Raw genomic sequence first — 24,094 nt, forward strand, 5'->3', positions numbered from 1 at the left:
TCAATCATCTGACTCAGTATAAGGCAGCTTCCTATGCTCACCAAACCACAAACACCTAGAGACTCAGGCAAATAGCCAGAAATTTCTTGTGTATGTGAGTTTTGCATATATAACAAACATCCCCTGCTGCCACAGCCTGAAACTGTATAGCCCAGGAACATATTAAACTACTTTTTGTTGTTTGCTGGTCTTTCTAGCTCAGCACTGTCTACACTGACTGGCAGCAGCTCTCCAGGATCTCAGACTGAGGTTCTCTCTCAGCCCTACCTGGAGATGCTGGGGACTGAATCTGGAACCCTCTGCATGCAAAACAGATGCTCTAACACTGAGCGACAACTCTCATATGATGTCAGGTTTCTGCTTGTCTAGTGGAACAGCTAAGAGAGCTAAAATAGACCCATAACAAAGATTAAGGGAAGCGTGCCAACAGAAGGTGACCCACCACGAAGTCCACAGCTGAGCCAATAACATTAGGCTCATTGGTCACATGCAATTCCAGCAGTCCTGCTGGCAGAACACACAAGATCTCAGACAAGCCAAGATATGAGGCACCTGTTTCTGATGCAGGCTGTAGAAGAGGATCTCCTTCTGCAATCCAAAGCCTGTATAAGCAATCATGCTCCTGTCCCAAGGGCAAAATGCTGCTAGGCTGGGAGGCAGAGGGTTGGGTACCTGAAGGGGAAAGGCAAAAGCATGAGTGACAAGGCAGGTGTGCATCATTTGGAGCTAACCAACCTCCAGTTCAGGGATAGCACAAAATTAATGAAATCTGAACAATTATTTCTTCTGGGGTGTGGAATGGACCGCTTTCGCTTCTTTGAAATCTGGAAGCTGCATCCGGAAACCCTTCTAAACATTTAGTGCAAACTAAGCCTGTCATTTGAATAGCTCTTTTCCACAAAAAATGAGGAAATAGAAACTAGTCCTTTATTTAAAGCCAAAATTCTACAGATTCTTTGTGACCACGGTTTTCTAGATCTCCTGAGCTGCAGAGCTAGCCTCGTCCTATATATTCATTTGGCAAATGCCAAGAAGGCACTCAATCTGCTCTTGCTTCTCCCTTGTAAAATTTTCCAGCCTCAGGAAATTTTAACAAGCAACACTACAAAACACACCACATGCTGAAAAGCTTATTGCTCAGCTCATGAGCAGAGGACTGGAGGCTACAGCAAGATATCCTCACCTCGGGACCTGTAGGAGCTGGGAAGCTTAGCCAGTCAATGAGCTCACATTTGTCCTTCATCCAGTCAGAGACCCAGACACTGACACGTCGGTCGTCACTTGCAGCCAACCAGAGATCATCACCTTCAACGCCAAGTTCTAGGTGCTAGAGGACAGGATACCAAAATGACAACGGCTCTTGTTTTACACATCTGTCCTCTGAAACTGCTGGTGCAGGGCATGATGACATACCATTGTAAAGGTAAAGGGACCCCTGACCATTAGGTCCAGTCGTGACTGACTCTGGGGTTGCGGCGCTCATTCCGCTTTATTTGCTGAGGGAGCCGGCGTACAGCTTCCAGGTCATGTGGCCAGCATGACTAAGCCGCTTCTGGAGAACCAGAGCAGTGCTTTCGAACTGCTAGGTTACTTGGAGAACAAATACTTGGAAGGAATGTCTTTCCTGATAGCAACTGGCCCATGATTCAAGAGCTGCAAGGGAGACCCTTTTGTTGCCTTGTTGCTGGATGTAGTAAACTGCACAGTGATGCACAGTAGGATCTTCTCAGCAGTGGCACCCTGTTTATGGAATGCTCTCCCTTCTGACAGCACGGTCATTGTTTATTGTTCAGTGCCAGCTGAATAAATACCTCTTTGCTAACCTGCTGTACTGTGCCAACTGGTTTAGGAATTGGTCATTAAATGTTTTTACATTTCATACTGCAATTTTTTTTTCTGATTTGAACTGAATTGTTGAGTCTTACACATGAATCTTAGTGGTTGAATTATTGCCTGGAGTGAGACAAACCAACAGCCCGAGTCTGGATGTAATGGGAAGACAAACCATGGCAGCAACAGCAGGACGGAGAAAGGAGTGCAGCGCCTGGAACCTTTGTTCAGTGAAACCACACATTTGCTCATTCACGCTAAGTCGTAGTATGGCTTTGTGTTATGTGCAAACTGGGTCCAAGTGGCTTACAGCACAGATTCAATTAAAAATCAAGTGCTGAACATCCATTGATCCGCCAGTGAGGAAAGGTTGTTCGGACGTCATACAGATTACCGTCTCACCTGCTTTCTTGTGCAGTGGATAACATTGATAGGTGATGATCGGTGGTCAGTCAGGACACGAATGGTCATCCCTGTGCGTGGACTACTGACAGCCATCATCCCATCCTTGCCTCCAGACAAGATGATTTCCCCTAGAGAGTGAACGGAGCACAAAGAAGAGGGGAAAGAGATTCTGGGGTTGCCATCAGGGGTTGGGTGATTTCATCTGCCTTGCCCCACCCTCCAGCCCTAGGAGCCCACAGAAGGGAGCTGCTTAATGGATACTTGAATTCACCCACTGTGTTTACTTAAAAGCTTACGTATGTTAAATGAGCTGCTGATTGTTATTATTAATTTTTAGTGGCACCTGAGCAGTGCTTTTTATTATTTTGACAAAGTAATAATCATAAATAAATAAGAATAAAAATGTGCACCCCACTACTGAGACCATTCCTTTGTAACTATCCAACCTCCCAAAATTTCTGCACCTCTTGCGATGGTTGAACGCCTTTCCATTTTAAGAGTACATATTCTACAAACACTCTCCATATCACCTCAAAATCATTTCTCCTGCATATTCCCCATCTTACCTTAATGACACATGTTAATTTATCATCAATGAATCAACCCACACCTCTTTATACCATTCTTCCATTTTATATTCTGCTTGCCCCTTCCACTGCCTAACTATAATGCGTGAAGCTGTCAATAAATTTGTGAGCAAGTCCTTCAAAGCCTGTGAACCTTCCACCCCATTGCAAATTGATAATAATGCAGTGCTTTTTGGGGCAAGATTTGATGTTGGCATCTAACAAGGTCCTACCATCTGCGGAGTATCCAAGTGCGGTTACAGCCACTGGGTGGGGGTGCATCTTGAGTTCCATCTCTGTCCGGGAAACGCTGAACACCCGGATGGTGCCGTCGCTGTACCCTGCCACAATATGCTGGCTTTCTTCCCCACTGACAGTGGTGGCCACGGGGCTCCACGCCAGGCAGAGGGAACTCTAGGGGAGGGAGTAAGGAACATATTGGGAATACCCATTGGTTCTTTCAGGCACAACACCACAAATATGAAACTTCTGGGCTAGGAGGTTATGCCATCAAAAGCGTCACTCATCTCTAGTGAATTCTAGGGAAAGAGTAACTGGGTGTTGTGAGACTGCATTTCATCTCGGCAGTTACCTGATTGAGCACTTGAAACTGCACCACCAGCTCCATGCTGGCAAGGGACCAAACTCTCACGCTGCCATCCTCCCCACAGGTAGCACAGTGAGACTCTCCAGGGCTGAAGGCCACCTCGTTAACCTGCAGTGGCAACAGAGAGGATTGAAGAAGAAGAAGAAGAAGAAGAAGAAGAAGAGGAGGAGGAGGAGTTTGGATTTGATATCCCGCTTTATCACTACCCGAAGGAGTCTCAAAGCAGCTACCATTCTCCTTTCCCTTCCTCCCCCACAACAAACACTCTGTGAGGTGAGTGGGGCTGAGAGACTTCAGAGAAGTGTGACTAGCCCAAGGTCACCCAGCAGCTGCATGTGCAGGAGCAGACACGCGAACCAGGTTCACCAGATTACGAAGCTTTGAGAAACTTCCAAGAAGAGTGGTCTCTTTACCGTCAAGGAACTGCTTACAAAACCTCTTACCTGGTTCTTGTGCCCACTAATCAGCCGGATACTGGTGTTGTCTGCCCAGCTGACGTACCACAACGTCCCTGCTGTCGTGCCAACAATGCCCATATCCATACAGTCATCGAAGGCGGCACTTACAATGGTTCCATCCAGGGTCATTTCCTGTTCCAAAAGGACTGAGCTAGATCTACATAGAGGGAAAAGCAGAACAACAGATCACACTCTACCTGGGCTTCAGAGAAGGGGTGGGGAGCCTTCTTCAGTCTGAGGGCCACATTCCCTTCTAGGCATCCTCCCAAGGGCCACATGCCAGTGGTGGGCAAAGCTAGAGGCATGATGTGAATTTTACCCTTGTACAGCAGGCTAGTTACTACACACACTCCAACTCTCCTCTGTGTTCTCCCATCCATATAAGGAAGAGGCATTCTCAGATTTCAAGGACGCATTCCAGGCAGGTACAAACACTCCGGGTAAAAAGACAGTGGCGGAGCGTTCCAAGGGCCAGAAAGAGGGGCTGGGGCTTATGGGAATTGCAGTCCAGAGCATCTGGAGGGCACCAGGTTAGGCGAGGCAATCCTAGATGCTCTGTTTACAATGAGGCCCATGTAAGAGTCTATATCCAGCTCTTCAGTCCACACAACGTCAATGTCCACTAGAACTTTGTCATGCAAATTATTAACATGATCCCTAATATTCCTTTGCAGACAAATCAAAGACTCATTAAGCCACCTCAGTTAAGCAAAGAAAGATTCTTTTGCCTTGGGAAAAGTAATTTCAAACATAAAATATTCTTATTTAAAGAGTTTGTCAAAGATAACCGCCTAGAAAAAGTGTGACAGCACTTGCTGGTAAAAATATAAAGGAGCTGCTGCTCTCCAAAATCAAGAAATGGCTCATTAATCAAGCTTATCTTTTCTTGATGCTGGCCTGTGAACAGGGAACTGTTGGCTCTCCAGATGCTGATGAACTAAAAAAACCATTAGCTCCAACAACCATGGTCAGTGGACAAGGATGATGGGAGTTCTAGTTCAGCCATACCTCAAGGCTGAAAGGCTCCCCACCTCCCTGTGATCATGGAACTGATTTTTAAAATATGGATTGTTGTTCTCCCCTCCACCCACCCACCCACCCAGTACAAGTTCCTAAGTGGACATCTGAAATATCACCTCTCTCTAGGGCTAAGCAAACCTGAGTCAGATGATGCATTACCTGGCACTGGAACCTTTTACTCTCAGCTCCTGAACCGCTGCCACTGACCACAGCTGAATTCTTTTGGTGTTGCTGCCGCTGACTAGCCTGTCTCTGTGACACTGCAGCACCCCTAGACAAGTCAAGCATTTATTCTGGTTAATGGCTGGGTTTCCTCCTCTGGTGATGTCAGCACCATAGAGACATCCTTTCCAGAGATCTTTGACTATCCAAAGCGGAGCATTGAGGGTACAAACCACAAGACTCTTTTCTTCCAGCCTTCGCTACTGCAGCTCCCACAGCCAATGACACAAACAACTTTGAAAAAGCAGCTTGCCAGGGCGGCTGCAGGAACTACAGCAGTGAGGGTTAAGGGGTGCTTTATGGAAAAAAATGACAGAGACAGCATAAAAATGTCTTAAACCCAGCCACAATCAATTCTAGCATCTTGAGAATCAAAACTGAGCTGGTCCAAGGTGCTAAGACAAAGCCAGAACATTTCTCCAAGTAGCTTAGTACAGTCTGCACTGACTGCCAAGGTTTCAGATAGGGCACCTTCCCAGCTGTATCTGAAGATGCCAGGGATTGACCAGAGACCTTCTGCATGTGAAGGAGATGCTCTGCCACTGAGCCATGCCCCTCCCCTGCTTCCCCTGAAAGCTTGGTTGTGTGAAGACAGCTGCCCAAAGACTCACCAATCTCCCCTTCAACAGCTTCCCATGTCATGAAACAACGATTCGTCTGCATGTCCCACGCACAGATCTGTCCTGTGCTGGTCCCAGTGTACAGAAGGCAGCCGGCACTGTAGCACAATGAGGTCAGCTCCACTGGACCAATTGCATCAGGGACAGGGACTCTGTGAACCTGAAGTCAGAAGAAAAGTAGTGTCAGCTGGTGCCTTGGGAGCTGTTTATGTCCCCCCGCTGTCAGCCTTGAGGCTGAACTCCTAACCTTTTGACTCTACTCCTTTTCTGGGTCTTAAAAACATGGGTAGGGCACCTGTTGCTGCCCAAGGGCCAGGTTCTCTTGTGGGTAAACATCTGGGGACCACATGTCATGAAGGGCCTGCGGCACAAGTAGGTGGAGCAGCTATCCCAAACCTTGCAGTAGACTACTTTCTGCACACATTCACCCACCCTTTCTATCCACCATCTAGGTAAACAAGAGGCATTATCAGAGTTCAAGGAACACATTCCAGCCAGTGAAGGATGTGGCCTTTGGAGGGTTTGTGTGGTCAGGGGAGAGTCCTGAGGGCCAGATTAGGAAGGCTGGTTGCCCAGGAAAGTATAAAGACAAGGAAAAGTTTCTTACAGCTCTTTTTATTTCAATCTTTACAGAGAGAGGCTATAGAACCCAGCCTCTTGGATAATGGTGTTGTCCCGAGTGAATCTCCACCCCCCCCCCCATCTCTCCCACTTCCTCATTTGCCATCCTCTTCGAGCTCTTTGTTCTCCTACTTTTAAGGCTCGCCGTGTTCTGGGAGATGGAAGGTCTGGAATGCTTTCTAATGGCAACGTGTCAGCCAGGTTTTGCTCTGGTTCTCCCAGGATTTCCCAACTTCTCCCCTCATCTGCCTTTGAGCTGCGACCTCCCTCAAACTCCTGTTGTAAATCTATGCTGTCTTCCTCCTCCCCCTCCCCCCTGGAAGGGTCAGGATTAGCGGGGGGACGGGGGACGGACAATCTCCACCATTCCTCCTCTGCCCAGTCCCTGACACCCACCCCTGCTGTGAAACACCAGAGTGTGACGCAGGTGAAGTACCTTGAGGCTAATGTCAGCTCCCTGTCGCTCCGTTAGCCAGAAGGTCACTGCTCCCTTCCCCACGCAGGCAAGGTGTCCCGCAGAAAGCGGACTAAAAGCGATTTCGTGGACTGGCTCCGAGACGCGAGTGGATGACATCAGCTCATAAGTGTGGACGTTCCATAAGGCAATGACTCTGTCAATGTAGTCCCCTGGGAACCACAGAGTACGCATTTCAGTGTGCAAAAATACATCAAAACGAACAACCCCTTGAACAATAAAAGCCAAGATGCTGTTCAAACCATCTCTCCCAGCCCCACCCTAGCCTGGGGAAGAGAAGATTGACAGCTGATATGACTGCCATCTTCCAATAACTTTAGGGCTGTCATGTGAAAGATGGGGCAAGCTTGCTTTCGGCTGCTCCAGTGGGTAGGATCGGAACCAATGGATTCAAATTACAAGAAAGGAGATTCTAACTAAACATCAGGAATAACTTTCTGAGGGTAAGAGCTGCTGGACAGTGGAATGGGCTACCTCAGAAGTTGGTGGACACACCTTCATTGGAGTTTTTTAAAGTGAGGCTGGATGGCCATCTGTCAGGGAATCTTTAGCTGTGATTCCTGGGTTCCAGAGTTGGACTAGATGCCCCTTGGGATCCCTTCCAAACCTACCACTCTATACCTGGAGAGTCCAAGGATTGAACCTGGGACCTTCTGCATGCAAGGCAAGTGCTCTGCAGCTGTGCTGTGGCCCCTTTCCATTTCTGGCCTTGCTTTAAGGTGCCGCAGTAATTGTGGCAGCAGCTCAGTGCAGATTAAGTCATCTGCAGTGTGCAAATCCAGTATTTCTATAAACATGATTAACAGGCCTATTTTATTTCAGTCTCACTGCAGTGTGCAAATCCAGTATTTCTATAAACATGATTAACAGGCCTATTTTATTTCAGTCTCATGTAGGATATTTTCCTTTTCCTCTGGGAGAAAAATTCTAGGTCTTTCAACACGAAAAGCTCTCCCAATGCCCTGTGTGCACTTCTCTGCTTATGCCCACCTAGAGTAGCAAGGAGGCAGTCATCCCGAGAGTACGCCATGGCTTGGACTTGGGTCTCGTGATGGAACAGAACCTTTTGGCAGGATCCATCCTGGACATTCCAGATGCGAATTTGGCAGCGGGACTCTCCACGACCCTGACCAGAGGCAGAAGCAAGGGCCTGCGGGGATATTCGTTCATTCGTTTTATTAGTTAGCACTTTTCTTATCCTGCCCTTCTACTGACTTGGAGTGCAATCTGGGCAGCCAACAATACAAATCACTAAAGCAGCAGCAGAGCAAAGTGGCAGCCTGCTTTGTGTCAGGGGCATGAACAAATACCCAAACGGCAGACCAAAAGCTAAACACAGCCTAAGGCTCAGCGAAATGCTTGGCAAGCACATTCTTCCTCCTCCCGTCAGTGAGGAGAAAAGGGAGCAGAGCATTCATTGCCCACTGGCTGTTCAGAAGCACTGTGCCTGTCACCAGAAGTATCCACTGCATTGGAAGGAAAGCAGGTGGTTTGTGCTAGCCAGACCACCCAGATGTTCTTAATGGAAACAGGAATGTTTGTACCTGAGCATCATGGCTAACAGCTAATGTTGAAATCTCTTCAGGGTGACCAAGCCAATGCTTCTGGAATCCAGAGTGCAGGTCTTCGACAATGAGCAGACAGCCACAGCTGTAGGCGAAGAAACCTAAGGAGAGAGAAGAGATTGCATTCAGTGCTTGGAATTCTGCATGCAAAGGATGGGCAAAGCCACAAACCACCAAATGCAGTCAAGTTGGAAGTAGGAGCCTGTCTGGATCCACCATGTGAAAAAGCAAGCACCCTCTGAGTGTCCGCTGCCTGGAAGGCTTTTACGTTCCATTATCTTTTGCCCAACATGGGGCTCAGACCCACAACCCTGAGATTAAGAGCCTCGTGCTCCACCAACTGAGCTAGAGGAGATAAGCCAAGGGAGGTAAAAGAAGGAAGACATCTGCTGCTGAGAGACCTCTCCTTCTCTATCAACATTGACTTCAAGGCCCTTCCGCTCTCCTTGGATGTCAAGAGACAGCTTTCACAACAGAGCCTCGCTAACGGGATGAGCAACTAGACTCTAAGACCAACTGATTTCAGAGGGCTTTGCTCTCCAGCCCTAAACATACTACATAATTTCAATAGAACTGATTTTCTTGTAATGCATTTCTGACAAAGATGCCAGCTGGTTTGGTCATCCAGCTGAAGGTTTGGGTACAGAAGATTTACAGATTTTGGAATCTCAATTCGCAAACGCAGACTATACCTGTATCTGGATTCCAGACCATATTTCCCCGGCCATTCCCATTGTAGCCAATGACTGCTTTTAGTTTCAGGCCCTCGTTACTAGTTAGAGCAGAGGAGAATACCTAGAAGACAAAGACGCACAGCTTCAGCGTAACTTGAGAAGAGATTCCAGACATGTCTCTCACACTGCCTCGAGAAAACTTGACCATGTGCAAAAGGGGCTCTCAGAAGCACTGAGACTCTTATTTTGCTCAGAAGCCATTTCATCAAGTCTTGAGACCAGACCAGTATCGCTCTGAACACCATCTGCTGGGATTTTCAAATGGGGGGAATCCTGTTGAACTGGGGTCTTGCTTGTAGACTTCCCATGGGCATATTGCTGACCACTGTGAGAACAGGATGCTGACCCTAGATAGGCCTTTGGTATGATTCAACAGGATTTTTATGTTCACACCAGGCCATTTCTTACCTTCTGGGGTGCCGATGTTTTGAAACGAGGGGTAAAGTGCCTGTAGCAGTCTGGGCGGGTGTTGTTTTGGGGTTTGGATCCTTTGCTTTCCTTTCTGCTTTCTAGCACGCAGGAGAGAACAATTGGAAAGTATCTTTTAGCACAGAGCTTATGACAGCATTATTTAAGAGCTATTGTTATACAGAATTTTAGCATGTTCCCCAATAAATTATTATTTGCGAGCTGTGAAAATTGGTTTTAATACTTTGCAAACTTGGGAAACGGATGAAGCATACAATCAAACTGGATTTAGTAACATACATATGGATAAAAAGCAAGGATCTGCTATCTTGAGAAGAATAAAAATTTGCAAAGCCCCTGTACATGTTGACTTACCATTCCCTGCATGGCTATAGGGTCTTGGACAAGGCTGAATGACTTCAGGTTTCACAGCCAGAGAGTCTTCACTAGGGACAGTGCCCTTCAATGCAAGAACTAACCGGACTTTATCCTCATTAACAGCCTCTCTGTAGCTGCCTTTCTGATATGCTTCCTTCTCTTCTTCAGATTCAGAAGTATCTAAAAGAGAGGAAACAGGGGAAAGTGACTGAAAGAAGAGCAACAGCCCCTTGTTGTACATCACTTCTGGAGCTCAAGTATAGTATTGGAACTGAAACACTTTAGCTTCACTTCTTTCATTTAGGTGCTCCAAAATACAAAGCCCCCTGAGAACCAAGCCTGGAACAGAGACCAGGCCAGTTCTGCAGGGCAAGTCCCATGAATTTTAACTTGCACCAAGTGTGCTAAAGATGAAAGTGCCAGAAAGCAATGGCTACTTCCAGCCTTCTGCCTGAACAGAGAAGGAATTAGATTGATGTTTTTTCATCCAGTTTGGTTAGAGCAGTGTTTCCCAACCTTGTGCCTCCAGCTGTTTTTGGCCTACAATTCCCATCATCCCTTGCCACTGGTCTTGCTAGTCAGGGATGATGGGAGTTGTAGGCCAAAAACATCTGGAGGCACAAGGTTGGGAAACACTGGGTTAGAGTGCTGTTCACAGCAAGCGGTAAGGGGGAGGGTCATATCTCAGTGGTCAAGAATCTACTTTGCATGCAGAAGGTCATAGGTTCAGTTCCCAGCAGCTTCAGGTAGGGCTGGAAATGCCCCCTGCCCTGAAACCTTGGAGAATCGCTGTCTGTCAGTGCCTACAATACGGAACTAGATGGTATGACTGGTAAGGCAGTGTCCTGTATTTGGATAACTTTTCAGTGTTTGTTTTATGGGATGCAATTGATAATCCTTACCCCAAACAAATGGAATGTTCACCTAGGTCTACTCAGAGTAAAAGGTAAAGGTACCCCTGCCCATACGGGCCAGTCTTGACAGACTCTAGGGTTGTGCGCCCATCTCACTCTAGAGGCCGGGGGCCAGCGCTGTCCGGAGACACTTCCGGGTCACGTGGCCAGCGTGACATCACTGCTCTGGCGAGCCAGAGCTGCACACGGAAACGCCGTTTACCTTCCCGCTAATAAGCGGTCCCTATTTATCTACTTGCACCCGGGGGTGCTTTCGAACTGCTAGGTTGGCAGGCGCTGGGACCGAACAACGGGAGCGCACCCCGCCGCGGGGATTCGAACCGCCGACCTTTCGATCGGCAAGTCCTAGGCGCTGAGGCTTTTACCCACAGCGCCACCCGCGTCCCGTACTCAGAGTAGACTACTTGAAATTAATGACATTACTAACTTCGACTTATTAATAATAGTAAAAGTTAGCTGGATACAACCCACTTTGATTAAGCATGGAAGGGAATGAAAATAGCAAGTGGCAGACAACATTGGGGATGGGGTTCAGGGCGCCTGGAGGATTTTAAGGGGCTGACAAAGATTTGCTTCATTTGGAGTGCTCTCTGCTCACCGCAATGCCCCAGTGGATGGATGGAGCTGAGCTCCAGACAAGGTGGGGACACAATGGTTGGCCGAGGAACCACCTGGCGGGGGATATCATTAGCCCCTGGCGTCAAATAATGTGACCTTTCCAGATTGGCTTCTGTGGATAAAGAACAGAAAAGGGGGGGGGGGAGAATGAGAGGCAGGGTGGTTTAATGGTTAAAGTGCTCAACTGGGACCAGGGAGATCCAGGTAAAACATTCCAGTCATGAAGTTTACTGTGTGACCTTGGACCAATCATTCTCCTGTCAGCCTAGCCTACATCCCAGGGTTGAGAGGATATAAAGGAGTGGGGGAAAGGTTAAGATACAAATATAATGAACAGAAGCAACACCTTTGTCACCTCTTTTGATGGTTGTAGTTGTCAACAGCTCTAATATCTGTTAGGGTTATTCTGAAAATGGTTATGTCCCAATTTTTATTTTTTAAACCCGCCCCCCCCCCCCCGTCAAAATAGGAAACTTCCTGAATTTTAAAGGTCATAGTTATTAGCCCAAACCATTTTTACTGGTCCCTCTGCCCCATATATCAGGCATTTGGTCCATAAAAGGAAATAGCCTTAACCCTCCCTCCCTGCTCTGCTCACCTGGAAAATTTCTCTACTTGCCAAAGACAACCAGGAAAATGTCTGTCTACAAATCTGTGTCAAAGACATACACAGACAGTAATAGATGCAATGGCAGAGCTCTTTACTGTACTCTTTACTGTACTAATGAACACCCAGTCCAAACCCCCGATGATCTCTCCCAGCGGCTTCATGTAGATGTTGAAAAGTATGGGGGAGAGGACAGAACCCTGAGGCACCCCACAAGTGAGGGCCCAGGGGTCTGAACACTCATCCCCCACCACCACTTTCTGGGCACGGCCCAGGAGGAAGGAGCGGAACCACTGTATAACAGTGCCCCTAGCTCCCAGCCCCTCTAGACGGGGTTAGATGTTATGGTTGCTGGTGTCAAAAGCCGCTGAGAGATGCAGCAGAACTAGGAAACAGCTCTCGCCTTTGTCCCTAGCCTGCTGGAGATCATCGACCAGTGCGACCAAGGCAGTTTCAGTCCCGTGATGAGGCCTGAATCCTGGACTGGAAGGGATCCAAATGGTCCGCTTCTTCCAGGCATGCCTGGAGTTGTTCAGCAACCACTCGCTCAATCACCCAGCGAAGTAATGATAGCTATTTCATTGTAAGACAGCTGTGGGATAGCATAACTCAGCAACAAATGCAGACTTACCAACTCTGTTAGAATCTGAGGACTCGGAGGAATCGATTCTGGAATGGTAACAAGTCCAGAGTTTAAAAGACGGGAAAATGAAAATGTGAAAATGTAAATATGCAGGCACCTACAGACTATCATATTTCCAAAGACAATTGCTTTAGTGAGGAAACATTGGGCTCTTACTCATCCTTGAAGGACTCCTCTGCAAACACACCTAGGAAATCCCAGAGGAAGATGGCATCTCCAACACTGATGACTTGCCTTTGGTCAGGGGTGAAGCTCACCTGCTGTATTGGCTCAGAATGGCCAATAAACACCTGGAGAAAGAAAAGCAAAAGCAGATTGTCCTTTGTCAGCCACGGCCTCTTGGAACTGCATTGCAGAGCATGTAAAGACAGGGGGATCCAAATTATTATAGTTATACCATGCAGACTAGTGGTTAGAGTGTTGGACTAGGATCAGGGGAGAGCAGAGTTGAAATCTCCAGTCAAACATGAAGCTCCTCTGGTTGACTTAGTATTTCAAAATTTCATTTTCAGGGGTGTTTACAATGGCAGCTTCAGTAAATATATTATTGCATATATTTTTGGCAGCTCTATCCTTTTGTTGTTGTTAGCAATCTTGATTAGATGTAATTATTTCCAAACAGTAAGTGAAATGAATAAATGAGAACTTATATGCTGTGGGCTCAAATCCTAAGCATGCACACTAGATAATATGTCACACTGAACATGGTGGGACTTACTCCTAAGTAAACATGCATGTGACTGTGCTACAGAGCGACGGCACTGCAAGCCACTAAAAAGATAGATGCAAATTTTAATCATCACAGAAGACAAGCCAACTAATTTTTCTATCCAAATCACACCTGGTATGTTCTTTAATTAAATTTGCACCCCATCTCAGATCATTCAAAATCACTTCCTTTTCAATTGATTTATACTACGTTTTTCTAGAGTCTGCTCCAAATCAATTCAATTCCCCTCCAATTATCCCCACTAATTTACTCCCCAAATCATCTCTAGAGAAAGTATCCTATCTTAATTTATTCCCTCAAATTAATTTCTTAATCAATGTATCCACTGTATTCAGAAACATAACATGCAGAATGAAGTGGGTTTTTTCCTCAACAACTGACCATTGCAATATATTCTTATATCCTTTATAGGTTTGCTTCAGGATTCCAGTCAACCATTCTATTCTCTCCTCACAATTTCCCCTTTTTTCCTTTTCCAAGTGAGGTTCAACATCCAATGTCTGCTGCACATTTTCACCTCTCCTTAATCAGTTTCAGGGAGTTTTGCACCTCTTGGGTGTTGTTGTTGTTCGCCGAAAGATATTCCCCCAAGCACAACAATACTTCTCCCCCCTTTGTTTCTCTGTTGCCCTGTTCTGGCTCCATTTCATCACTTGAATGCTCTGCTATGCTGTTCACTGTACAATCTAGCCTGAACACTGACAACTGGAGGGGAAAAGTCTGCCCTGCTGTTGAGTATAGTACCTGAGAGTTGACATCAAATCTCATGCCATAATCCCACACCTTGAGGACCCTATCGCCAGCTGTCAAAAGAAACCGGGCATCGGAGCTGAAGGCCAACGAAGAACAAGACTGCTTGTGCACTTGTGGGACCTGCAATCAAGATAAACCACCCCCATCTGTTTCCACCAAAAAGACAAATACACTGAGAACAGACACAAAGAAAAGAATGTTTGTTAAAGAGTTAGGAAGTAATCAAATAAGCGGAGTTAACAACCCTGCGAAGAGGTTTATATAAAGGTGAACTGTATCTAGTGTCAACATTTCAATGCTTTAATCTTCTAGCTACTGCCCCCACTATTACGGTCCCCGTGGAAAACTGGGTGGGGTCCTGGGTAGCATTGGCAATGGATGCTACCATTTCAGAAATCTTTTGTGTGTGTGTTTTTGGACAGAGTCATTTTGTGGTTGCTCTACCAAGCCATCCAACCAAATTTAGCAGAGAAGGCTGCCCTAAGGAAGAGTGATCGCAGGCTCCTGAGTAGGTTTTAGGTCAAAGTCTGAGCAGTGCTCTGACACATCTTTGAGAAGCGCATCTCCATCAGTCTGCTACAAAGGCATCCACTGCTGGGACTTTAAGGTCCTCTATGGCTTGCTGATCAAAAGAATAAAATCTTTGTGCAAAGCCATTAGATTATTTGGCTATGTCTAGCCCATTCTGTCTTTGAAAGATAAAATGGAAAGGAACTGCACACTGAGAATTCATGAAACACCTCTTTCAAGAGGCTGCAGTAGACAGATCCTTTGAGACCAGTTGGAGACCCAAGGATAAGATTACTTTGAAGAGGAATGGTACGAAATCAGCATCATTAAAGAGTCTGGTATTGGAATCACCATCTCTGTGGCCTCATTCCATTTCTCAAGATCTGAGAAGAGTCCTGCTCTGGAGTTGGTTTCAATTGCTCAACTGTCCACTGAGCACAGGGCCTGTGGGGGTGGCCTATTTCTGGGCTACATTAAGCTGCTGAGAACCAAAGGAGGACAAAGAGATTCATTTCCCTCTTCTTCAGAGGAGTGCTGTCTGATCAGGACGATTAAGCTGAATGGCCTTTGCTCATTCCTTTGCCATCACTATGTCTACAGCGTGTTTCATTTTTGGGTACCAGCTCCTTAGAAATGCCACCCAGGAGATTATCTTTCATTTCTTTGAATAAAGAATGTCTCCATAATAAACTAAGGGAATAGGGAGCACTAGCTTGATCAACTGAGAAACTTCAAGAGATACAAATAAATTGGCATTTGGCAATAATTTAGTAATTTCAGAATGACTCAATCCCTGGGATTTTCACTGCAAAGGCAAATGCACAGGAAAACAACACCCTGGAAACTGTGTGTGAGCCCAACCTCAGAACACAAAGAAGTGACCACGGGAGTCCCTTACCACTCTGATCAAGCGTCCAGACTTGGCATCAATCACCAGAACCTTTTGCGAGCATGTTGCCACCAACAGGTGGCCCAGAGGGAAAGGGGCAAAGCAGAGTCTCTCAGCCATGTCCAGAACAGTGCTGTCCAAATCCAAAATGCTCATATCTACTCTCAGCAACTGCCAGGCAGAACAAATAATAATAATAATAATAATAATAATAATAATAATAATAATAATAATAATGATGTCCCATTTCTTGAAGCAAGTATTTCTGCACTAAAACAGAAGACGAGGAATATTTAGAAAGAGAACACTCAGGCCTGGTCTATACAAACAGCACAATTAAGTGAAGTGGACTGTACAACATCATAAGGCATGAGATGCACTATTTATCAATACAGGAGCAGGGGCCGACCTTAGTAATACAACCCTCATGCCACCTTACCGAAGTCAAGTAAGCGGGGTGCTGGGCTTTGGGGAAGGAGGTGTGAGAGCTCTCTGGCAGGGTCTTAGAGCCTTCCTGTCTCCTTCCCAAAGCTGGGCAAGCATTAACTGGGCTTTGAAAAGGAGGAAAGGGGACTCTAGGACCCTGTCATAGCCATTACACCTCCTTCCAGAAGGAAGTGCTAACTAGGCTTTGGGAAAGAGACGAGAATGCGCTCCCTTGGCCCCTTCGACCTGTGTAGGGAAACCAGTCACGCTATCCTAAAGCCCCCTTTGCAAGAAGGGATCCTGGCCAATCAGGATCGAACAAATGTTTGTCAGGAGAGAACGGCAGCACTATGTAGTGACAACGGTGGACAGGAATAGCCCCCATGTTTATAAAACAAACTATTACTGCAGCCCAGCAGATGTAGCTACGGGCCGCCCTGACTGAGAACAGGCCAGCATTTCAGGTGCTCTCTGGGTTTAGACAAAAAAACCTGCCAACGTTTCCACTCTGTAACTGTGAGGGTTACGTGTTTCTTGAAGCTTCTTTCCTGAGGAACAGCGAGTTGTGGGCAGGTGTCAAGTTACCTCATCTAAGGAATAAGCATCCATGAGAGTCACGATGTATTTGGAAGGTCCCACAAAGGCCAAGAGACGTCCATCGCTGCTGACAGATAGTGCATCAGGACCGTGGTCAGCATCTTGTGAGGTGACATTTGCTGAATGAAAGGTGGATATTTAGAATGAGAGGTTATTTGTTTTATTAAATCAGAGCACTTCTACCCCACCTTTCCCTGCAAGGAGCTCAACGTGGCGTGCAGGGCTCCCCACCCCTCCTCATTTTATTCCCACAACAACCCTGTTAGGGTGGGACTCAGTGAAGGGCCCAAGGTTACCCAGTGACTCATGGCAGAGAGGGTATTTGAACCCTGGTCTCTTGGGTCCTTAGGGACGTAGGTGGCGCTGTGGGTTAAACCACAGAGCCTAGGACTTGCCGATCGGAAGGTCGGCGGTTCAAATCCCCATGACGGGGTGAGCTCCCGTTGCTCGGTCCCAGCTCCTGCCAACCTAGCAGTTCGAAAGCACATCAAAGTGCAAGTAGATAAATAGGTACCACTCCGGCGGGAAGGTAAAAACGGCATTTCCGTGTGCTGCTCTGGTTTGCCAGAAGCAGCTTAGTCATTATGGCCACATGACCTGGAAGCTGTACGCCGGCTCCCTCGGCCAATAAAGCGAGATGAGTGCCGCAACCCCAGAGTCGGCCACAACTGGACCTAATAGTCAGGGGTCCCTTTACCTTACTCTTGGGTCCTAGTTGGGCACTCTAACCACCACACCAAGAAAGTAGAAGCAAAGACTCACTCATCAACTCACACCAAAATCATAATGCAGCACGAGTTCCCAAACCATTAGGGCCGGAGTCAGGACCCCTTTTCTTGTCAATGGCCACATACCCTTGGGGTAATTTGTTGGCTGCAGCACACCAGTGGTGGCGGAACCAGACCCAAAAGTGGGTGGGGGCACCCCTTTTCATGGAAGTCTTTCCCAAATGAGGAAATAAAAATGGAAAATGAACTTTGGCAAAAGAAACGCAAGCAAAGGCTCTTGCTGGTGGTGGAGCACCACTTAGTTAATAGCCGTTGTGGGGACAGGAATGCAAGAGAAAGGAAGCAAAGAGCAGGGTGCTTTAATGGGCACTAGTACAATTAATTGGTCTTAAGAACAACTATTTAAGAATTGTTGCCTGAGTTTGCTTGCTTCCTCTTCCCTCCCTATTCCCTTTTCCTTTTGTGCCATGTTGAAAGAGTGCAGACAGGAACTGTCCTGTTTTAATTGATGGTATACAAGCTGCTCTGGGACCTACTGAAGCCGAAGGGCAGAGTACAAATGCTCTAAGTAAATATATTAACAAACAAAAACCTTACCTAGTACTCTGATAACGTGGCTTTTCTGGATGGCAGAGTTATAAAGAGCCAGGGTCCCATGGCTGCAGGAACTGTACATGAAATTGCCGTCTGGGGAGAAGGTCAGGCCTGTGATTGACCCACGGTGCTGCCTGCAAAGTACCAAAAAGAATGAAAGAAAGCAGAACGGGGAACCGAAAATTAAGATGGCAATCAAACTAGTTCATACATTGATCCTTAATGAGGCGGCACACATGTCAGGGCCATAACACTTCAGATGGCAGCAATGAGCTCACATGATGGAGTTAAAGAAACATATGGAGGGCAAGACTATCAGTTGCTATTAGCCACAGTGGCTAGGTTCTACCTGCATTGATAGCAGCAGTATGCCATTTGCTTGGAATCTCAAGTGGGGAGAACACTGTTGAACTGTAGGCATTTAGTTGGCCATTGTGAGAAAACAGTGCTGGACTTGATAAACCATTTGTCTGATCCAGAAGGACTCTTCTTACGGAATGTTCCTCCATTAAAAACCAAAACCTTTTGTATAGAAAACAAGAAGGATTCCAGCCTAGCCTTCTCTCCAACAGGCAGGTTTTCTATATGGAGGGATATATATATTTTATAATGGAGGTGTGTCCCACCATTTGATTTCTCCCCCCTACACTCTAAGTGGTACAGCCCATACAGAGCTTTTACCATTTCACTGGTCAGAACCAGGTCCATGTCAACAGAGAAGCCTGCCTGCTCTCCTAGACCTCACCCCCACCCTGCCACTTTTAGCCTCTTTTCCAGCTTCTCACAACATCAGAACTGGAACAGAGAACTCCAAAGTCTGCAAGAAGCTAATATCTACACAAGATAATGTTGATCTCCCACATTTCTGTTCCTCTTGAAAGAACATCCAACGGAGTTGTATCCAATGCTACTCAGAGTAAACCCACTGAAATGGAGATTAGTAACAGGTTTGTTAATTTCAACGGCTCTTCTTTGAGTAGATACAACCCACTGCCCTCAACTTTCATCATTTTGGATTGACACATGGAAGAACGCTCAGGATGCAACTTTGAAAGTATATATTGAAAACATACTTGTGTTCCTCAAGGAGTTTTGAGGCAGCCAGACTGATGGTCCTCACGACACCAGTATCAAAACCGCAAGCAAAGATAAATTGCGAGGGATGGAAAGAGACGGCACACGGTGTTTCGTCAGAGGCAGTGAATTCATAGAGCTATAGGGGGCAGAGGATCATGCTGATCAGACACAAGACGGGCTGGCAATAACAAGCTGCCAAAGTCTTAGGCCTCATTCTCACTACACATTTAAAGCACTATGATACCACTTTAAACAGCCACGGCTTCCCCTAAAGAATCCTGGGAAGTGTAGTTTGCAAAGGGTGTTGAGAGTTGTTAGGAGACCCCCTACTCTCCTCACAGAGCCACAATACCCAGAGTGGTATATTAACCAATCCGTCTACCCAGGGAAACCTGAGAGCTGTAGCTCTGTGATGGGAATAGGGGTCTCCTAAGAACTCAGAGGAGCCTAACAAAACTACAGCTCCCAGGATTCTTTGAGTGAAGCCATGACTGTAATACTTTCTTGTTTCAATAGGCTTCTGGGAATTTACTATTTTTATTTTACTATTTTTAGGAAGGAGCTGTTGCTGTGCTGTTTTTATTGTAAGGATTTGTATGTGATCTTCTATCTGTATATATTTGAATTCTACTAATGGTTCATTGTTTTTTAATGACCATTTTTTTAGCTGTTTAAATTTTAGTTGTAAGTAGCCTTGAGTCCTATCAGGGGGAAAGCCAGGATATCAATAATAATAATAATGCGGTATCACAGTGCCTTACATTTATAGATCAGATGTTGCCTTAACCTCAAATCTCAGCTCAATGTCACACGAGCAGATAGGCCTGAACCCAACGAAACAACCAATGGGAGATAACTCACCAATCCAATCCAATAGAAGTATCAGCTATTAAGGAAGGACTGAACTATGGTGGGGGGAGGACTGGCATTAGTGCTGTCAACTAGACCTAAGATAGTCACGTCCATTGATTTCAACAAGCTGACTCCAAATAGAATTAACGTTCGATATGATCCTCTGTGTCCCTGGTAGACTTTACAAAAAAGGCATTCTTGACATTACCTGCTGCATAGACTCAAGGTTCCAGACGCGAATGGTGTTATCCTGAGAGACAGTCACCAGCTGCTTCTGGGATCTCTCCACAGAGAATGCCAAAACAGAATCCAGATGGGAGCGCATAACGGTGCAATAGTCCTTAGACTGGATGTCCAGGCAACCCACATTCCCAGAGGCAGTTGTGCACAGAACCTTCAGGTTATCTGGGCTGATGCGGACTGAACTCACCGGGCTGTGATGCTCTGCAGGAAGACAAGCCGCCCAATGAAGAGTCTGCAGGTGACATGCTTGCGACTCATTTATGCAAAAACTTATTTCTCACTTTCAGGCAAGAGTGTTTATGCTTGTGAAACCAAAGCGACACCAGCCACAGGTTTGGCAGAATGCGTTTTTTAAAACAACAACAACAATACCCGGAGGCTCAGAGGCAGCATGCCTCTAAATACCTGTAGCTGTGAAACAATAGCAGGAGATGGCTATGGACTATCCTGCTTGCGGGCTACCCAGAGGCCATCTGGTTGGCCACTGTGGAAAACAGGATGTTGGACTAAACAGGCTTCTAGGTAGGCCATGAGAACTCTTCATATGATTAGGGAAGCAAATGGGCACGGATCTTACACAGTTTTTCTAAATTTACATGTAGCCTGTTAACGAGACAATGGAAGATGTCCAGGGTGAATAGGTTACTGGAGCCATGCCTGCAGGGTGAACATGTCACAGGGATTGGTGGTGGAAGTGCCACAGAGCTCTGTTTTCTAAAACAGGGGACCATTTATCAGTCCAAGGGCCACATTTCCTTCTGGACAACCTCCCAGAGGCTACATATCACTGGTGGGCAGGGCCAGAGACAAAAGAGGACAGAACAATGGATGTGAATTTTACCTCTGCACAGTAAGGCCGTTTCTGCACATGTTCTGCTATCTCCTCCATCCAGGCTAGTAACAGGCATCACCAGAATTCTAGGACATATTCCAGCCAGGCACAAGCTCAAAGAGGCTGCAAGGATTGGCCAATGAGGGGTGTGGCTTGGGAAGAGCTCCTGGGGCCCAATGGGAGAGGCTGAGAGGACCACGTGGGCCTGAGGATGTTGATCCTTAGTTTACTACACAGATCTCGCCTTTAGATGTCTCAGTTATACACCTATGCAGATATTGACAGCACGATCCCGAAGCTCTACGCACCTGCCTCCAAGAAGACTTCAGAGAAGTCCAGTGGCCACAGGCGCAGGTAGCCATCTTCAGAGGCTGTGGCACAGAAAGTTGATGAGAGACATATGCTGTTCAGTGCTATCCCAGGACCTGAAAGAACAAAGATCCAGTACACTCTGAAGCACAAGAGCTGGCAGTGAAGGCCCCACACTGTATAGTCAGCTGTAATCTGAGCAAGAAGATTTGGAGCTGGCCCAGATATCCATGTCAGGCATTGTGGGATAATTCTGAAATCCTTTCCGTGCTAGAAGCCTTTAGTGCAACCTTCCACAGCTAGCGAGAACTAGCTTGTGTAGAGGAACCTAATGAAATCTATCCCTCCATCAGCCATTCATTTCTATAGAGCTGGGCAGGAGAATATTGCATGGGTCAGAGCCATATCCCACCACGACACTCTTAAAGGCATCAGAGCCAAGCTGATTTCTGCCACCAACATGTTGCCATTTGAGTGCTAGGAAAATTAAGCAACACCGAAACAGAAATTATTCCTTGAAAGAAGACTGCTCGCTCCTGCCCAACACCTGTGTTACAAACGGATTGTCTCCAGGCTTGTATTTTCTAATCTGGACCCCTCCAGATGTTTTGGACTACAAATCCCATCATCCTTGGCCATTTGGCCATGCTGGCTGGGACTGATGGGAGTTTTATTCCAAAACATCTGGAGGGGACCAGGGAAAGGCCAGTTTGGCAAGTTCCCAAGAGGAAAGTTCTGTAGGCAGCTACAGAGAGTTTGGATTTGGATTTGATATCCCGCTTTATCACTACCCTAAGGAGTCTCAAAGCGGCTAACATTCTCCTTTCCCTTCCTCCCACACAACAAACACTCTGTGAGGTGAGTGGGGCTGAGAGACTTCAGATAAGTGTGACTAGCCCAAGGTCACCCAGCAGCTGCATGTGGTGGAGCGGAGACGCGAACCCGGTTCCCCAGATTACGTGACTACCGCTCTTAACCACTACACCACACAGAGAATCCTATGCAGCCCACCTGAGTTAAAAGTTTGCTTCTCCCGCTGATGAGAGTGCTGCCCTTCCGATGGCAAGAGGCGCCGGGCATTTCTGACAGCGACATTCTTATAGTTGATTTCCAAAACGTGTCCACTCCGGCTGCAAACAAACCTGAGAGGACAGCAGCAAGGTCACTCAGCAGCAACATCATTATAGGACCAAAAGCAATTATAAGACTTTTAGGGGTGCCAGCTTTAAATCAGTAGGTCAAGCAACAAAAGTTGTAGCTGATTAAATCTACAGCTGGCAATTTAATTAAACAGGAAGAGAGTTAAGGGAGCTCCTGCTTATTTCACGTATACTGTATTTCTGAGAGAGATGTCATGTAGCTTAGTCTATGTTTTCTGGAATGCTTGATTTGAACTATTAATAGGCTTTGTTGGTGCGAAGAAGTGGATCTACCCAGGGCTCTAGGGAACGAGATCATCCCTGACTTGCCCAACTCTAATTAGCTGAGGGTCCTGGAAGCATGAAGGTATGCTCTTGTTACCAGGTGTGGAAAACAGTATAGAAACCCAGAAGCCTGTCTTGCAGTTATCAGCTTTTTTCAAAAGCATTCACCAAGGAGCAATAAAGTGGAGCAGCTTCTTACAGTGTCCGGTCTTGTGGCTCTCGCTGGGTGGAATGGCCTGCTTCAAAGTCCAAGTCCGTGAACTCCATGGAACGGTACTCGCCCAAATTTACCGGGCAGGAGCGCAGCACTCCACTCCGGACCCGCCACAGCCTCACGTTGTCCCGGCCACACGACACCATTCTGTTATGAGAAACGCTGGGAGTATGGAACTAGACAGGACTTGTTTTTAAGGTAAAAGTCTTGCATCGTGCATTGGCACAGTTCAGGTTCCCTCTTTCTCTCCTCCTGCGTGATGCTGCCTTTCCTTTTTCAGCCTCTGCTTTGCTGCCCTGGGCTCCTTTGGGAGGAAGGGCAGGATACACATGCAATAAAACGGCAACAATAAGCTCCACCCAAAGAGGGTGATAGAGCCTTATCAGCTCGGAGGACCGGAGCTGAAATCCCAATGTTTTTGGTTATGGATGCCAGAAGGACGGAATCCAGAATGACGAATGGCAGAGGAAGGGACACAGCTTATCTTTGGGAGGAAGGGCAGGATACACATGCAATAAAACGGCAACAGCAAGCTCCACTCTTTACCTGGTGTCATCAAAAAAGGCAATCTTTAAGGCCTGGATGTCCACATCTGTGTGCGCTTTGGCAAGCATCACTACCTCTCCTCCATGGTTCACCTGAACAGTATTCCACACCACCACCATCTGCAAAGGGAGGAGAGAGAGAGGCAGCTGGGTGGGACACAGGAGAGCCAGGCTCATATCCCTCCTCATCCCTAAAAGCTCACCATGTGGACATAGTCAAAGTCAGCACAAACCAAACAAACACATTGCCAGGAGCTTCTGTACAGACCCCAAAGGCAATTCTCTAGCAAGCGTTAAACTAAGGTCTTGACATCTTTCCGCAGGACCTGCAAGACAGAGCTGTTCCACCTGGCCTTTGGTTTGGACTCAGTCTGACCCTTATGTTCCCCTCCCCTTATGGTTTTGATTTATGGGCTACTATTGAAATGAGGCTGCATTTTAAATTGTATTTCAACCCATATTTTAATAAACTGGTTTTGGTCTTTTTTGGTTTTGTTTGTCTGTGTCCCCCCCCCCCCCATTATGTTTTATTGTAATTTTATTGGTGTTAGCCGCCCTGAGCCCGGCTCTGGCCGGGGAAGGTGGGGTATAAATAAAAATGTATTATTATTATTATTATTAGACATTCAGTGGCATTAAAAACACAGCAGCTCAAGGAGCAGACCACTAGCCACACTCTT

General features: G+C 46.6%; 1 protein-coding gene across 3 annotated transcripts in view; it reads right to left on the reverse strand.

Annotated features, from left to right (window-relative positions):
- Positions 1 to 24,094, reverse strand: part of WDR90 (WD repeat domain 90) — a 45,691-nt gene that overhangs the window by 4,502 nt on the left and 17,095 nt on the right. For all 3 annotated transcript variants that reach the window (XM_028705335.2, XM_077918381.1, XM_077918380.1), the window contains 27 exons: positions 23,416 to 23,534; positions 22,855 to 23,016; positions 22,243 to 22,373; positions 21,231 to 21,347; positions 20,056 to 20,291; positions 18,992 to 19,131; positions 17,922 to 18,052; positions 16,585 to 16,715; positions 15,583 to 15,744; positions 14,166 to 14,294; positions 12,848 to 12,981; positions 12,680 to 12,717; positions 11,422 to 11,553; positions 9,907 to 10,089; positions 9,532 to 9,632; positions 9,082 to 9,184; positions 8,369 to 8,490; positions 7,815 to 7,974; positions 6,786 to 6,976; positions 5,720 to 5,888; positions 5,046 to 5,157; positions 3,852 to 4,023; positions 3,394 to 3,516; positions 3,035 to 3,215; positions 2,233 to 2,363; positions 1,184 to 1,327; positions 553 to 672 (listed from right to left, as the gene is read on the reverse strand). In XM_028705335.2, coding sequence (XP_028561168.2) covers positions 553 to 672; positions 1,184 to 1,327; positions 2,233 to 2,363; positions 3,035 to 3,215; positions 3,394 to 3,516; positions 3,852 to 4,023; positions 5,046 to 5,157; positions 5,720 to 5,888; positions 6,786 to 6,976; positions 7,815 to 7,974; positions 8,369 to 8,490; positions 9,082 to 9,184; positions 9,532 to 9,632; positions 9,907 to 10,089; positions 11,422 to 11,553; positions 12,680 to 12,717; positions 12,848 to 12,981; positions 14,166 to 14,294; positions 15,583 to 15,744; positions 16,585 to 16,715; positions 17,922 to 18,052; positions 18,992 to 19,131; positions 20,056 to 20,291; positions 21,231 to 21,347; positions 22,243 to 22,373; positions 22,855 to 23,016; positions 23,416 to 23,534 — 3,774 coding nt within the window. The remainder of the gene's footprint in view (positions 1 to 552; positions 673 to 1,183; positions 1,328 to 2,232; positions 2,364 to 3,034; positions 3,216 to 3,393; positions 3,517 to 3,851; positions 4,024 to 5,045; positions 5,158 to 5,719; positions 5,889 to 6,785; positions 6,977 to 7,814; positions 7,975 to 8,368; positions 8,491 to 9,081; positions 9,185 to 9,531; positions 9,633 to 9,906; positions 10,090 to 11,421; positions 11,554 to 12,679; positions 12,718 to 12,847; positions 12,982 to 14,165; positions 14,295 to 15,582; positions 15,745 to 16,584; positions 16,716 to 17,921; positions 18,053 to 18,991; positions 19,132 to 20,055; positions 20,292 to 21,230; positions 21,348 to 22,242; positions 22,374 to 22,854; positions 23,017 to 23,415; positions 23,535 to 24,094) is intronic.

Source organism: Podarcis muralis, chromosome 14 (assembly GCF_964188315.1).
Source record: "Podarcis muralis chromosome 14, rPodMur119.hap1.1, whole genome shotgun sequence".
Lineage (NCBI taxonomy): Eukaryota > Metazoa > Chordata > Lepidosauria > Squamata > Lacertidae > Podarcis > Podarcis muralis.